A 16854-nucleotide genomic window follows, 5' to 3' on the forward strand; every position below is an offset into this window, starting at 1 on the left:
AAGCTCAAAGTTCAATGCCAAGCGAGATATTTTATTTAACAGAATTCGCCTACAACAAACGACCCATTTGGACTACATCCCTCTAGTTCCTGCAGTAATGACATCACTAAAACAGTGTTTTGACAAACCTCCTCCCACATGTATTCACAAAAAGGGGATGTGTTCTTGTTGGGCTCCGACGGAGAAAAGGAATAGCTGCGTTTGTGTTTGCCATGTCATTGAAACGTTGTTATTTTCATCTCTGAGTCCAATCATCTTTGTTTGGGCTTCCCAGGGACGCTGTATTTGGAGATTAATGGTTACAATTGATGTTTAACTCGGTTCCCGAAAATTATAATCCACATGTAAAACTATGTGAAGCACATTTTGCTGAGGACAGCTTGCTGAGGACAACTTCCTCAATCTCAATCAGTTTAATGCCGGATTCGCAAAAAGATTATTCTTGAAAGATGGAGCAGTTCCCTCCTTGTCTGGAGAAGGCGTTGTTTAGGGACCACAACCGGTGAGTGTATTTTGGTGCGTAAGTTGTAAGTTGGTGCGTTTAACAGTTTCTGTAACTTACTACACAAAGGGCAACGCTGTTAAGCTTTGTTAACTAGATGTTAGAACTGTGCAAAAAAAACGAATGCGATTTTCATGCGAATCTCGTTAGTAAAAACACTCCTGTGATTATAAGTACATCTCCAGCACATGCTCCTGCCAACTTGCTTCTCAAAGCTAGTCCAATCGCATTTCCAGGAGGTCAGCCTGCGCTCAGCTGCTGTTGAATCACGACACAGGAACCGCTGGCCTAATCAGAACGCGGTACGTATTTCTGAAGGAGGGACTTTATAGAACAAGGAAGTCATCAGCCTGTTTTTGAGACAGTGAAAACAGCGGTATACAGATAGGTGAATTGTGTGAAAAATACTGTGTTTTTTTTACATGCGAAACATGAACACATGTGATATTGAACACTGTAAACACAATCAAAGCTTCAAAAAAGTGCAAAAAACGGGACCTTTAATCATTCTAATATTGTGTATAATTGTGGCACGTCAGGGAGCCAGTCTCAGGATGCAGTGTATTTAAATATTTTGGAATGAGCAATTACCCTGTTTACTTTCACTTTCGATTTCTCAATCACACACACTCTGTGTAAAGGGAGCATATCTTAGAATATCAGATATTTTTCAATGAGCTCAGGATCTGTTGAGCAGCAAATTCTCAGCCAGAGTCTCGTCAGTCATCTCTCCTTATTCTTGACCTGTGATCAGTCAAATCTGACTCCAGCAGTTCTTGTTGGATGCAGGGTTGCCAAGTCCGACTTTTTCAGAATTGTTTTCCTTTCAGACTGTTGCCATGGGTTGATTTTCCCAAGTGAGTTAAAGTTTTGACATATTGCATAAATTACATTTACTGGACTTGCATGTATTTTAACATTTTCCATTCTACCTATGATAAAACTTTCATGGACTTCTAGATAAACTGTTCCCTCCTGGTTCTAATCTACTTCTAATTTTATCTCCTTGTTTTTTTTATTATTATTATTATTATTAAAAAAACTTGACCCTCTAACATTTGCACTCTTTTTTTATTTCTATTCTAACTACTTGTTTTATTTATAAAAAAAACGAATAGACTGTAACACTAGAATTCTTATTTCTTCTTATTTCCTTTTCATTTATTATAAATAATGACCTTCTTACTCTAGCATTACGTATTCTTTTTCTGTTCTGTTGACTTCTGTTTTATTTTTATTTAAAAATTACCCTCTAACACTAGCATTCCCCATTCTTTTATTATTATTATTTACTTGTTTTCTTTTTATTTATTTAAAAAACTAAATAAGCAAACCAAAAATCTTGCTATGTATACGGTTAGATGAAGCCCCGCCCCATATCCTCTTTTTGAAAAACTAAAATATGGTCACTCTAATGTAAAGTCAATGTGGATTTGATAATGCATTCCGAGCTGATCAAGCCCCCAACCTGTCAATCATTACATCAAGGCAGGGCTTGGCAACAAGATGCACAATAGGTCAAAATTCACAATTAACCAAATGCTTTTTACCTGCCAAAACATCTCTTTCTGTTTACACTCTGATGAAATTGATGATAAGCAAATTCTACGCTTTTACCTATTTGCCACTATAGCCTACTATTCTTCTCCTATAATGGATCACGTCTCTCCGAGCACCTAAGCATTGCAGGTGTGTTGCACATCTCACTGTCTGCATGGCGAGTGATGCATGTGAGTAAATAGTGCAATTCTAACGTTACACTTATTTACCACCTTACATTATATAATGTTGCTCTCTTTTAATCCGTAATGTAGTGTGTGTTCCATGGCACCTACATGTCATGCACCTGTCTCAAGAGCAGCCACCGGACACCGCGATTATTTAAAAAATATTAATAAATCACATTTATCTGTCTTTGGCTGTGGCATGTTCTGTGACAGCTGCGTCTAGATTGGACTGGTTAACTGTCATCTGGGGCAAGCATGAATTGCGTTTTCTGTATGGTTATAGGCATCAACCAGAGTGTAAACAGACCGAGAGATCTTAAAGGGATACATCAGTGGTTCAACCATAACATTATTAAGCGACGACAATATTTTTTGCAGCGAATAAAACAAGAATAACGACTTTATTCAACAATTCAACAAACAGTGTAAATATACGTAGAAAACGTATCCTTGTGGCGTGGCTGAAATACAAAAAGTATTGTTGTCACTTCATAACATTACGGTTGAACAACTAATGGCATATGGACTATCTTGACGATGTCTTTCAGACTTTTCTGGATGGTGTAGCCACAGTAAAGTGGCAAGTAAATAGGCCTGAGTGTAGAATTGCACCGTCTGTTTGCTTATGTGCATCAATTGGAGTGTAAACAGTGAGAAATGTTGAGGGTTTGGTTAACAGTGAATATTGACCAATTGTGCATCTTGTTGCCGAGCCCCGCCTTGATGTAATGATTGACAGGTTGTGGGGTGTGATCAGCTAAGAATGCATTTTTAAATCCATTGACTAGTCTACTAATCACAGGGTGTTTAATGAAAATGCAATTCAGACCTCTTAAGTGTAAGTGTCAATGCATTTAAGAAACATAAAAGACCATTTTGGGTTGACCAAATTACCATTTTGCAACACCTTTGGCTCAGAATGCATTTTGAAATTCACACTGCATTTTGCTACAATTATAACGCGGTATCACAATGAAAATGCAAACCCAAGTTTGCTACCCGTAAGTAAATGCATTTAGGAAAAATGATTAATCTACAATCTGCTATTTTAAACATCTAATCAATTTGGGTAATACATTTTCACTTTCATTTTGCAACTTATAAAGGGTTAAAATGTTTTTAATTTACATATTAAAGCTATTGTAGGAAATGGCAAATATACATTTTATAATTGAATTTTCATTTTCATTTTACACTATACATTGCACATGTGTATAGGAATTAAATACAGACATGCATTGCCATTTTACATATTGCATTGTCATTGTGCATTGCAAATTACATTTCAAAATTAATTTTGCTACCCATGTGCTTCCATGCTTTTGAGCTCTTTTGGGCTTCAACAATTCATTAAAAGAATATTCAGAAAGTTTTGTTGAAGATATGCATTAAATTGGGTCAGTGTGTTAGTGCTGAGGGCGTTGGAACACCCAATTCAAAGAAATGCAAATGGGTAGGGATGCTCACCTGTCCATACCACATGATGGAGCCTTTGTGCACAAACATAGGTTAAGTTAAGGGGGCTGCACAGTGCAGTCGGATGTATGAAGCCACAAATACATTAGGTCTGTTTATTTACTACTAATCTTAAAATTAATTTCCTTCAATAAGACATTTTGAAGAAGTAGTGATTTAAACAACATTGGACTACATTGAGTTTTAATGGTATGGACAAAAACTTTTTGTTTTCTTCTGTTTTGTTTCAAAATATCTGCAGAACAACATTACAGTGAATAAATAATGACAGAACTGTTACCTTTTTGGGAGGACTATAACTTTAAGGAACAGTGTCTGTGAAAACCTGTTAACCAGCGACATTAGCAATAGCAATATTACGAGATTTGACTTTGCAATGATCTTTTTGATGACAGCTGCAAACACAAAAACAAGTTGTTTCTATCAGTATTTATGAGGACAGTGATTTTGAGTTCTGTATGCATGAGCATGCATGGAGGAGAGAGAGAGCTCATACACTTGTACACAAAAACACTGCAGTGTTGCAAGAAAACTGTCAGAATTCACAGTGATACATTCATATTTCATCCCAGCCTGTACCCCTGCTGTTCCCTGAGCTGGCAGAAGACCTGTTACTGAGCACAAAAGCAGCCTACCAGTCTCTGCCTCTGTAGGGAAAGCTGTTTAACAACCTATTGGTTTCTTTCTCTCTCTCCAAGGAATTCTGTCTTTCATCCCATGAAGCCTTTGAGCTGTTGGTGCTTGTGGGCCTGTGCATCCTATGCATTTCAAGTTTGCATCTATATTTAGTATTTACTGTAATATTAATGAGCGGTGTTATGAACTGCCCATTGGCTCTCAACAGGCTTTCATAGTGAAGATGTTCTTTGTCATTCCATATCAGTTCATTTTGAAGGGTAACAGGTGCATCCCAATTTCAACAGAAAATAATTCAGCACTTTGAGTATCCATTTAAGGGTTTTTTTTTCTCATTGTAAATAACAAATCTTTGCATGATAAACTGAAAACATATCTGTTCCTGCCTCGGGTCATTAAAACTTAGTCATAACACAGCCTGGCATGCGTAATCTACGCGTTAAGTGCTTGAGTTCACGGTAGAGCAAAATAGCGATTACTCACACAGCGGTAGAAAATATATCCATTGATTTTTGACAATCGAGTCAACAGGTATGAAGTGTAGTAACCCCTGTCTTCCCACACAAAGTGGGTTTCCAGCGCGTTATGGCATATGTTGCCGTGCGCGCGCGGGAAGAGGGAAGAGTTCATTCGACAGCTGCATAGGCTGCTGCTGGGCTGTATTTTGCGGACAAGGACCTGTTACTCCGTTCATGCTGCTTGTTGAATTGCGTCACGGTGATGCAGAGGTGGTCTTGAGGCTTTTGGGAATACCGTATAGCGTTTAAATATTTAATTCCCGCTGTATACACGGTTATGGCGCGAGACCGAGCCCCTCAGCGCGTGCTTCAGTATCAGCAAACTCTGGTGAGCATAATGCTGTGAACGTCATTCTTTTTTTATTTCGTTTTATGCGTAAAAGTGCGACTGAGTGAGTGTAAAGTTCTGGGTTTATTTTAATTTTGAACGAAATCACCCTTTGAATTGCTTAATTCGACGCTAAAACGTAAGTTGAATAGCGAGAATGAAATTATTGTTGGCCTGCTATGAAAAATCCTGTTGATATTTCATTTATTGTGTGTTGCTTGTCATTTGTAACAAACTTCTATGCGTTTCCAGCTAATTAAGTAATTTGTTTGTTGATATAGGAGGTAATTCAAGTCTGCAGAGTCCACAATAACATTTGAGGCATAACTAATAGCATCATTTGCATCATGAGTTCATCCACATTTCAAGTTTAAGGGCATCATCAAAGTCCCCCCTTCATCCCTGTTTCATCCCTCTAGTGCCCCTCCTACTTCTGCTCCTGCACTTGTGGACTAAATGTAGATCCACTCTGAATATTAATGGACTCATACACCAGTCACCCCCACCCACCCCTTTCTGTCACATGATGATTGACAGCTGTACCCTGGAGCATTTGACAGGGATATCTCTATATTCAGGCAGATATGAAGAGAAGGAGAACTGGAGAAGGACATGTTCAAACAGTCGGTTTGGGGAACAGTCTCTTCATTCTGCGCCACAACTCCCTGGTTCTCCCCTCCCACTAGCATCCATCTATCTGAGCAAGTTTTTATGCACTGTTATGACAAATGTGTTTGCATAATGAAGGTAGGCGTGAAGTGGCCGCACTCGGATCCATGTGTTGCGTTCATATCTTGTCTTTTTGAGTTCAGGCTATTTCCGTGCACCCTTTCTCCCTGCAGGGCCAGACGATGTGTTCCTCGGCATCTATGTGTGTGATGAATGAAACTGGGACATTTTTTTCCGGCCCTGCTTTTCCTTATCGGCAAGAGGATCGATACAGCACTATACAAAATGGTGGCTGGAGACTCATGATTTCATTCCCTCTCTCAACACCTTTTCCTTTGACCAGGGGTTGTGCTCGTTCTGATTGGTGTTTTTATCATTTACTGTCCTCACAACGTGCTTCTCTGCACTGTCTGCCAGGCACGAGTCTGTCTGGACAAATTTGGCCAAAGGAGGATTAGTCTGTGATGTGTGTTTTTTCCATGCCGTGTTTGTTTTTCTTTCAGTATGCGCACAAGCTCACTCTCTGCATTTTGTTGTCTATTAATTGAATTTCTCCTGGGATATCGCAGTGCTTATGCTTTTGTGACTCACATTTTCCGAGTCTAAATGCTCAAATATGATACTCAATATTGTCAGTTTTAAGAAATCTGGCCTTGATCAGTGATTCGTGTTTGCACTGAAACTCATGTGATTGTACTGGCAATATTATCGTTTCTAAAGACCTTTTCAAATTGTCTTGCAGTTGAGGGCATCACAAGTGCAGTGAGTCTGCTCTTCAGTGGCCTTTTGTATCTTGCAGCTCACAATTGCACATACCCGCACTATTTGCAATTTCCCCCCCGCTCCTTTCAAAGAATCTATTTCTCTCAAGCTTCTCATCTGCACTTGCTGGCAGTACCTTTGGAAGATTTTTCTGAATTGTTTGGAAGAAGGGATAGAACCATGAAACTTACGTTTATGCTTCTTCGAGAGCCAGGTCAGATATGTTTCGCTCAAGCTTTTGGCAAAAATAGCATGCCTGAGGACACTTTCCTCCTAGTGTTAGCTCACATCACTCCTCTATGTCACTGTGCACCAACTGCATGGACCGGTGGAGAGTCTCTGTTATCACCCTGTCTGGTCATTGGCAGCATTCAATCCATCAAAAATCTGTCTGCCATCTCTAGCTGAAATGCTGCAGCCCTTGCAGGGGTTTACATATGAGAGCTGGATAAGAGTTGAGTAGAGATTACAGACAGGTGACAGTGGCGGAAAGCAGGGGCACTGTATTTCAATGGAAAATCGCATCAGTGGCTGTTTACTTGTCTGAGAGGATGGATAAATTGAAGGTACTGCCGAAAGATGGATTGAGTAAAATAGGGTTTGAGTGTGCTGGTGAAATTGGTTGAGTCAGAGAAGACATTAGTCAGGACTACAAGAGCAGTGGCAATTAAAGGAATAGTTCACCCAGAAGTGACAAGTGATGACAAATACATTTTGCCATTATTTACTCACCCTCGTGTCATTCCATATTTCTTTTTTCCTTTGTGAAGTGGTCTGATGTTTATTTCAATGCGAAGAAAGTGGTTGGGGACTGCCGAAGAGATAAATTGGAAAAAAAGAACATAAATAAGCTTTACTCTGTCGTTGAAAAATTTGGGGTCAGTACATTTTTTTTTTCTTTTCTTTTCTTTTAAATAAATAAATTTATCAAAAGTGATAGTGATGGTACAGGACATTACAATTTTAAGTAAATGTTGTTCTTTTGAACTATCCATTCATCAAAAAATCCTATAAAAATTGATTGCAGTTTCACAAAAAAAATAAAAATAAATGTGATAATACAATTTTTTAGCACTATCAAAAGTCGTGGCCAAAAGTTTTGAGAATTACATAAATATTAGTTTTCAAAAAGTTTGCTGCTAAACTGCTTTTAGATCTTTGTTTCAGTTGTTTCTGTGATGTACTGAAATATAATTACAAGCACTTCATACGTTTCAAAGGCTTTTATAGACAATTAAATGACATTTATGCAAAGAGTCAGTATTTGCAGTGTTGGCCCTTCTTTTTCAGGACCTCTGCAATTCGACTGGACATGCTCTCAATCAACTTCTGGGCCAAATCCTGACTGATAGCAACCCATTCTTTCATAATGACTTCTTGGAGTTTGTCAGAATTAGCTGTTTTTTTTTGTTTGTCCACCTGCCTCTTGAGGATTGACCAGAAGTTCTCAATGGGATTAAGATCTGGGGAGTTTCCAGGCCATGGACCCAAAATTTCAACATTCTGGTCCCCGAGCCACTTCGTTATCACTTATGGCACGGTGCTCCATCGTGCTGGAAAATGCATTGTTCTTCACCAAAATGTTGTTGGATTGTTGGAAGAAGTTGCTGTTGGAGGGTGTTTTGGTACCATTCTTTATTCATGGCTGTGTTTTTGGGCAGAATTGTGAGTGAGCCCACTCCCTTGGATGAGAAGCAACCCCACACATGAATGGTGTCAGGATGCTTTACTGTTGGCATGACACAGGACTGATGGTAGCGCTCACCTTTTCTTCTCCGGACAAGCCTTTTTCCAGATGCCCCAAACAATCGGAAAGGGGCTTCATCTGAGAATATAATTTTGCCCCAGTCCTCAGCAGTCCATTCACTATACTTTCTGCAGAAGATCAGTCTGTCCCTGATGTTTTTTTTTTTGGAGAGAAGGCTTCTTTGCTGCCCTTCTTGACACCAGGCTTCAAGAAGTCTTCGCCTCACTGTGCGTGCAGATTCGCTCACACCTGCCTGCTTCCATTCCTGAGCAAGCTCTGCACTGGTGGCACTTCGATGCCGCAGCTGAATCCTCTTTAGGAGACGATCCTGGCGCTTGCCGGACTTTCGTGGACGCCCTGAAGCCTTCTTTACAAGAATTGAACCTCTTTCCTTGAAGTTCTTGATGATCCTATAAATTGTTGATTTAGGTGCAATCTTAGTAGCCACAATATCCTTGCCTGTGAAGCCATTTTTATGCAACGCAATGATGGCTGCACACGTTTCTTTGCAGGTCACCATGGTTAACAATGGAAGAACAATGATTTCAAGCATCAGCCTCATTTTAACATGTCAATTCTGCCATTCTAACCCAATCAGCCTGACATAATGATCTCCAGCCTTGTGCTCGTCAACATTCTCACCTGAGTTAACAAGACGATTACTGAAATGATCTCAGCAGATCCTTTAATGACAGCAATGAAATGCAGTGGAAAGGTTTTTTTGGGATTAATTTAATTTTCATGGCAAAGAAGCACTATGCAATTCATTTGATCACTCTTTATAACATTCTGGAGTATATGCAAATTGCTATTATAAAAACTTAAGCAGCAACTTTTCCAATTTCCAATATTTATATAATTCTCAAAACTTTTGGCCACGACTGTATATTATAGAATGATTTCTGAAGGATGTTGTGACACTGAAAGGGATAGTTCACCCAAATAGCAAAATTATGTCATTAATAACTCATGAACTACCCTCATGTTGTTCCAAACCCGTGAGACCTCCGTTTATCTTCGGAACACAGTTTAAGATATTTTAGATTAAGTCCGAGAGCTCTCAGTCCCTCCATTGAAGCTGTGTGTACGGTCTACTGTCCATGTCCAGAAAGGTAAGAAAAACATCATCAAAGTAGTCCATGTGACATCAGAGGGTCAGTTAGAATTTTTTGAAGCATCGAAAATACATTTTGGTCCAAAAACAGCAAAAACTACAATACTTTATTCAGCATTGTCTTCTCTTCCGTGTCTGTTGTGGGAGAGAGTTCAAAACAAAGCAGTTTGTGATATCCGGTTCGCGAACGAATCATCCGATGTAACCGGATCTTTTTGAACCAGTTCACCAAATCGAACTGAATCGTTTTAAACGGTTCGCATCTCCAATACGCATTAATCCATGTCATCATAGTATTTTTGTTTAATTGCCTCCCCGAACTGTTACATGACTGCAATCCCAAACAGCAGGCATCCACTTCCTAAAGTAATGACTCATTCATTTAGTTTTTCGTCTGCTCGATCTGAGTATATATGAAAATGATTACATTCAGTGGCTTTTCCATGTTTTCTTAGTAATATATAGTGCCAGTTCTATCAGGAAGTGAGGATTTTGTTCTCTTTGACTCATTAGATGGAAACGGTGCTTATTCACAAATGTTTTATGCAATATTTCAATTTTGCGCATTAGTTAAATTTGCAACTTTGGATGGAAACCCAGCTATTGATTCTTTTGATTAGCCTGAAGGGGCGACAGTCTATGGGGGTGATGCGGAATAAAATAAACTGCAGTAGAGGTGGCGCAACTATAACAACATATAAATAGTCCCACCCACACTAAAAGCGATACTAAACTGCAGTGGAAACACAAACCGAGCCTTGCCGCACCAAGTCATACCACACATTGGAAAAGCGCCATAAGTGAGTAAATTATGCTTTTCATTTTTTTATGAACTGTCCCTTTAAACCCCGCCTTTAGCAGCCAAGATATATGACTCTTGGTTTTGACCTTTCAGTGTGTGTTTCAGCATTGAGGATATACAAGAACAGATGTTTAGACAGCTTTCCAATGTCCTCCATCAAGGGGGGTAGGATTTTTGGCCACTGATAAGATCAAAGTCTGTAGATGTGCAGAGGATACAAGTCCTACGGTGTGACATCAGCCTCCCCACACATCTCCAGCATGGTGCATGGAGTCAAAGACATGTGATTACACTTTTAGCACCGCTAAGGGATCTTTATGGTGCATTCACTAAAGCAGGAAGATGCTAATGACCTCACTTTACCCACAAAACATGGGCAAGAGCGAGGTTGTGGTGGGAAGTCTCTAACAGCCAGTGGTACTGTCTGCGGTTTGGTCATGCATGCACGTAAATTGATCAGCAGTGTTCATATGCTCTTGGATAAATGATATGCCAAATAGATATGCTATTCATCACTCACCAAGTTTATTTGACTTCCCCATTTATTATTTTTTTTCTCAAATGAAGCAATGAATAATCTTAAGCAGGCCAGGCAACAGCTCTAATGACAGCCATATCAACCTGATTGCAAAATGGATTAAAGAAGGCAGTTTAATCTCACATCAGCTTTTAGTCGCATGATCTCCGTCCAAGCATCTGAAACACCATTTGGCCCTCAACCACTATAATTTAATACAACACCTCTGGTAAAGATATAACACAATTCTTTAATATTCTTCATTCTGGCTCAGTGTCAAATCAGTCCACATCAGGTGTGCTGGAATGCAGAAGAGTCATTAGTGTAATGGGATCAATGCCTTGATTCTTTTTTTCTTCTTAGAAGATATGTTTTAGGATACAAGAGGATCTGTGGTTGCTTACAGAGGTTGTTTTTATCCATCTTCTGGCTCTGCTAAATGCTAATCCAATTCAATAGTCTTTTCTCTACCTTTACCTTATATATATTGAAGAAGGTGTGACATGGAGGAGCTAAAACTTGTGCAATATCTTAATAAGCTTGCGTGTAGAGATGTGACATAGGGGCAAGAAAGGCTTGATAAAAAGCTATCAAGAATATGTGCAAAATTAGATTACATTCTTTTTAAGCCAAAAGCTGAGGTAGGTTATAGTTTATGGTAAGATCTTGAGAAAAGTGTCCACCTTGTTATAACAACAAAATAAAATGATTATTATTATTATTATTTAAAGAAATGTTTACTTTTATTCACAGAGGAGCCATTTGGTTTGCAAAAAGTGAGAGTCAAGTCATCGTTTTACTAATAATTGCTGTTTCAAACTTTCTGTTCATCACAGATTCCTGAAAAATATTAAGCAGCACAACTTTCTTGAAACCAAAATCAGCATATTAAAATAATTTCTGAAGGACCATGTGACACTGAAGACTTGAGCAATGGCTGCCTAAAATTCAAATAAATTAAATAAATTAATAAATTAAATTTTAATGTTATAGCCTATGAAAAATATGTATTACAACAATATATACTATAACAATATGTACCCGTCATTATTATTGTTTTTACTGTATATTTGATTAAATAAATGCAGACCTCTTTCAAAAAAATTTAAGCATTTGCATTGACACCAGATTTTTAAACATTTGTTTTTATTGGCCTAATATGAGTGTTTTTCATTTACGTGACGGTACGTGACAAAACCCCCTTTTTTCATTTAAATAATTTTCATGGCATCAACATTTGTTTTTGATCATCCTAATCAGAGTGTTTGTGAACTATGTTCTGGTAGCCCAGCTGGTAGACAGGTAGAGCATAGTGCTAACAGCACCAATGTTAAACAAACAAAGGTTAAAAAAATCGAATTAATTTTTCTTATCACATAAATAACTGAGATAATATTTTATATTATTATTATTATTTTACAAAAGTTTGCTTTCAAAATAACACGTTTAGATGTTTAGATGTGTTTTACTAAAAACAATACTATTACTCAGAAAATGTTTGTATTTTTATTTTTTTTATTTTTTTTGGGTGTATGCGTTCTTTTTATTTCACCATTCTAGAATTTTTGCCATGTTTTTGCTTACTGAGAAAATGTTCACATAGTAAAAAAAAGGAAGTTTTAATGCAGAATCTGCAGACTTAATGTGACATGGTCAGTGATGAACAATTAATTGTGATGATTCTTCTCTTACTGGGTTCTGGTAATGTTAAAATATGTGGGGCACATTTCTCCAGTGTGACTACTCTTGTGACACCCATCAAATGAAGAACCAATTGGAGCACAGCAATTGATGACGTTATCTGTGTGTGTGTGTGTGTGGATAGAGACCAGAAGAGGCAGAGAGAGAAAGAGAGAGAGACGTTTAGTTGAAAATACTTGTTTATATGATAGGCTTAACACAAATGTCTTGTAGCCCCTTGAGTTATTTTTATACCATCAAAATTATCTCTGGTGTCTGGTGTGAAGAATGACATCTTATTTAGCATAGCCACAGACTCCAGACACTTTGAATAAAATAAAAAAACAGCTTGCTTTTGTTTGAGCAGCCCATTTCAATTTTGCGTGTCAATGAGGATGTCAGAATGTGATGGGGACTGTAAAACGCCCAGTCATGGCTGTCAATCATAACCAGTCTTAGCTAAGATGCACATCGCACAATTGACATAAAAGATGTCACACAGTCTGCTGTGGGCATCGCACAAGATCTCAATGGGGTCATATTGCACAGTCTGACAAGGAGCAATCATGAAGGACAGCAAATGTCCTGCAGTATACAGAAATCTATCATTGTGGTGGATATAATGTTCCATTTAACTTACAGTGGAGTGCCACACCTGCCTTAGCGACGCAGAACTGGGCACTTGATGCTCTCAGGTGGCTGGCTAGAGGCTCTGAGGCAGAAGTGGTAACAGGGTGCATTTACACTCCAAAACCCTTTAGAGAGATCTTTGCCACAGGCCACTCATATTCACCTGAAACCCTCCTTAGATTTTGTATCTGTAGGTTGTTTTGTTGTTGTTGTTTAACATACTTGCTCGCTGTGTACCATTAAATGTACAGGTCAGTTAGTGTCCTTGATAATGAGGAAAAATTTACACATTCCATGGTACTTCCTTGGGATTGCAGGCCACTATTAGGTCCACCACGTGACTTTGATTTAGACAAATGTTTATGTATTTATTTTATTTACTTTCGCCAGTTATCAAAATGAACAACGTGATCTCATGAGTATACGTGTGTATTTTTACATTAAATGTGGTTCTACCACACGTACATTTACTTACGTTTTCATGCACATAAAAACGTACAATTTAAGACGTATTTATAGCAGTAAAACGTACAAATACTTACGTGTTAGCAGCTAAAAAAACGTAATCTAACGTAAAGTGCAAATTTATATGAATTCCCATGTATTTAATATTAAAATCATGGCTTTAATGATTTAAATATGTTGTATTTAATTGTCATATCAATAAATGTTTTTTATTGAATTTATTGAAAGCAGTTTACTCATCTACTTAATAGGAATAACATTTCTGTGCGTGCTGCAAACCATAGATACACAAAAGCACAGCATAAAATTACAAATCACATCCATTTTATTTGTTTGCTGTACTCCATATCTTTAGAATCCAGATGTTTGAAATGAATGTTTGCGTCCGTCACAGCCCGCGCTCGTTATGATTCAAATTTGAAAATATCGCCAGTGCGTCACAGGAACGTTACGTCATTGTTTACGGCACTGATATCGAACTCTCATTGGTTCTCACATAATTCGTCACAGATTGCGACATGTCGTTTTTCAGTTGATAGACATTTTAAATCAGTACTGCGCTTGGGTGTGCCTTCACGGAGAGAAGACAGATTCATAATTTCACGGATTAATAAATTAAATTCTGCTCTGTACCCTATAAAAACTATTACCTCCAGAGAGGACTGCGACTGGAACTCATTATCATTTGAACTACTTTTGGTACCACTTTTGATATTTTTTCGCAAAACAATAAATGATTAACGTCATGTTTGTTTGTCTGTTATTTGTTTAACGTTATTTATAACAGTAACGTTATGTAGTTTTAAGAAATTGTTATGGGTAGGTTTAGGGGTAGGTGTAAGATTAACGTTAGTGGCTCAAAAAAAGTTTTAATGTTATATTTTTACTAAAATTGTGTTTTATGTTTTATTCTTTTAACATTCTGTATAAAATGGGTAGGTTTAGGTTCGGATGAGGTATAGAGATCTTACATTTATCAAAAAAAAAAATCATAAAAAGGGAAAATATACATAAATATTTAAAAAAATTACCAATTATGCATTGAAAAGCAGCTTCATGAGCAAATTTCTATGAATAACTGACTGGTCAGAGAACACGTTCTATCTGTACGTATTTGAGGTTGTTTTTACGTAAATTTCGATACGTATCGAACCTGTAATTACGTCCAGATAATAAGTAAATGACACTGTAAATACGTAAAGGCACATACGTATTGGACAGTTTTAATTTACGTCTAAATATGTACGTTTTGACTGTGAGATCAGGCTGAAATGAACAGCATTAGGGATGGGCAATATAACCATAATCTTATATCATTTTATGAATCATTTTATTTCAAGGTAACAATATATCACAATATAGTTACTTTTGCTTAAAATTAGATTAGATTAGATTAAACTTAATTGTCATTGCACATGTAAGGTACAAGGCAACGAAATGCAGTTAGCATCTAACCAGAAGTGCAATAAGCAGTAAGTACAGGATATACAGTGTCCACAATATGTTACAAATGTACAATAAATATACAGATAAGGCAGTACTATAGACATACACTAATTTACAAATTTTTAGATACTATCAGCGTGATATACAGATAGGTGTACTATGAAAATATTATACAGATGGAATGTGTAATAAGTGTATGTACACTATATTAGAGCTGAAGATCTTTGCCCCGAACCCGATGGGACCCGACGGGTTCGGTCGGGTTCGGGCTTAATTTCTATCATCTTACGCGGGCTCGGGCCGGGCTCGGGCTTGCGCTCCGGTTTGCGAGGTAAACGAGCGGTCATGTGATGCGTTTCAATTAGTGCGAGAAAGATGCGAAAATGAATGCTGAGCAGGTGTAACGGAGGCTTGCCTCTGGTGATTATGTTTTGGTTGCACCAGCAACTAAAGCAAACTCTGAGGTGTGGAAAAGTTTTGACCATGCTTATAATGAGAATAATGAGTGAATAATGATGCACCATCAGTGAGTGCAGGAACATGCTGAAGACATCTACAGTGGATTCAATCATTTTCCTCCACAAAAACATGTAGACCGAGCCTAATCTCTGTGAGTAAAGGTTTTTCAAATAACTAAATATTCACTGAGTCTTAAATGCATAATGTTGACAGAGTATTTACGCTAATGTTGGCATTATTTTATTAAATAAAGCAAATCCGGTGGAGCCTTTATCTTAATTTCGTTATTGCCATCTTAATTTAAAATTTATCTTAATTAATTTTTTTTTAAATGATTCGATTTATTGGTGCGTTGGTCTATTTATAGGTTAAATGAGCCTATGTCTTGAATGCTGAGATGTTACGATGTCACAGAGGACCTATTTTATTTCTTTATTCCAACTTCCAAGTGGTCTAGTCTACGTTAGTTATGAGTAAATTATGTTAAAACATGAATAAATTACTCATTGTTGAAAAAAGGCAAAAGAGCTGTGTGCGTTCGCACATTTGAATAATGTCGGGCTGTAAACGGGTTCGGGCTTTAAAAAAGCTGTCAATCAAAATGTACTTGTCGGGCTCGGGCCGAAACCTGTCGGGCTCGGGTCCTGTCAGGCCTGACTTTTAAGGCCCGATTACAGCTCTACACTATATGCAGAAAATCTATGAACATATGAACATTATTTACACTAGTGCAATGGACATTAAAAAAGTGCATAGAAAAATATTCCAGTGTGCAAATAGATTTTTCAATATTCTCTATGAATGATCAGACAGTAGTGCAAGTAATAACAAGTGTAACTGTTTTTTGTTGTTGTTGTAAACCAGATGTAGAGATGAGGCCTCCCAAAGAGCAGGAGGTTAAACAGTCTGTGTTCAGGGTGACAGGAGTCCTTAAGAATACTGAGAGCTCGACGTTGACAGCATTTTCTCTGGATGTCCTCAATTGCATGAAGTGGTGTCCTGTGATGCGTTGGGTGGTTTTCACCACCCTCTACAGTGCCTTGCGGTCAGCAAATGAGCAGTTCCCATACCAGACTGTCATACAACTGGTCAAGATGTTCTCGATCACACACCAGTAGAAGTTCACCAGGATGGCTAAAGACAACTGGTTCTTCTTCAGTGTCCTGAGGAAGAAGAGGTGCTGGTGAGCCTTCTTGACCAAGCTGGAAGTGTTTGTGGTCCAAGAAAGATCCTCAGAGATGGTGGTTCTCAGGAACTTGAAGCTGGAGACACGTTCAACAACCATCCCATCAACCATTGATGTGGTGGGGGTCATGCATGCTTCCTTTCTTCTTCCTGTTGTCCCCAATGAGCTTCTTTGTCTTACTGGTGTTAAG

General features: G+C 38.1%; 1 protein-coding gene across 3 annotated transcripts in view; it reads left to right on the forward strand.

Annotated features, from left to right (window-relative positions):
• Positions 1-16854, forward strand: part of clcn2a (chloride channel, voltage-sensitive 2a) — a 66135-nt gene that overhangs the window by 2476 nt on the left and 46805 nt on the right. The window contains exon 1 of one of the 3 annotated variants that reach the window (XM_052549007.1): positions 4784-5187. The exons of 1 other annotated variant lie outside the window; for it this stretch is intronic. In XM_052549007.1, the coding sequence (XP_052404967.1) occupies positions 5137-5187 (51 nt within the window). In that variant the 5' untranslated portion in view covers positions 4784-5136. Of the gene's footprint in view, positions 1-4783; positions 5188-16854 lie in introns of those variants that run through there. One more of the 3 variants, XM_052549009.1, reaches the window with a different exon arrangement.

The sequence above is a fragment of the Carassius gibelio genome, chromosome B2, assembly GCF_023724105.1.
Source record: "Carassius gibelio isolate Cgi1373 ecotype wild population from Czech Republic chromosome B2, carGib1.2-hapl.c, whole genome shotgun sequence".
Classification (NCBI taxonomy): Eukaryota; Metazoa; Chordata; class Actinopteri; order Cypriniformes; family Cyprinidae; genus Carassius; species Carassius gibelio.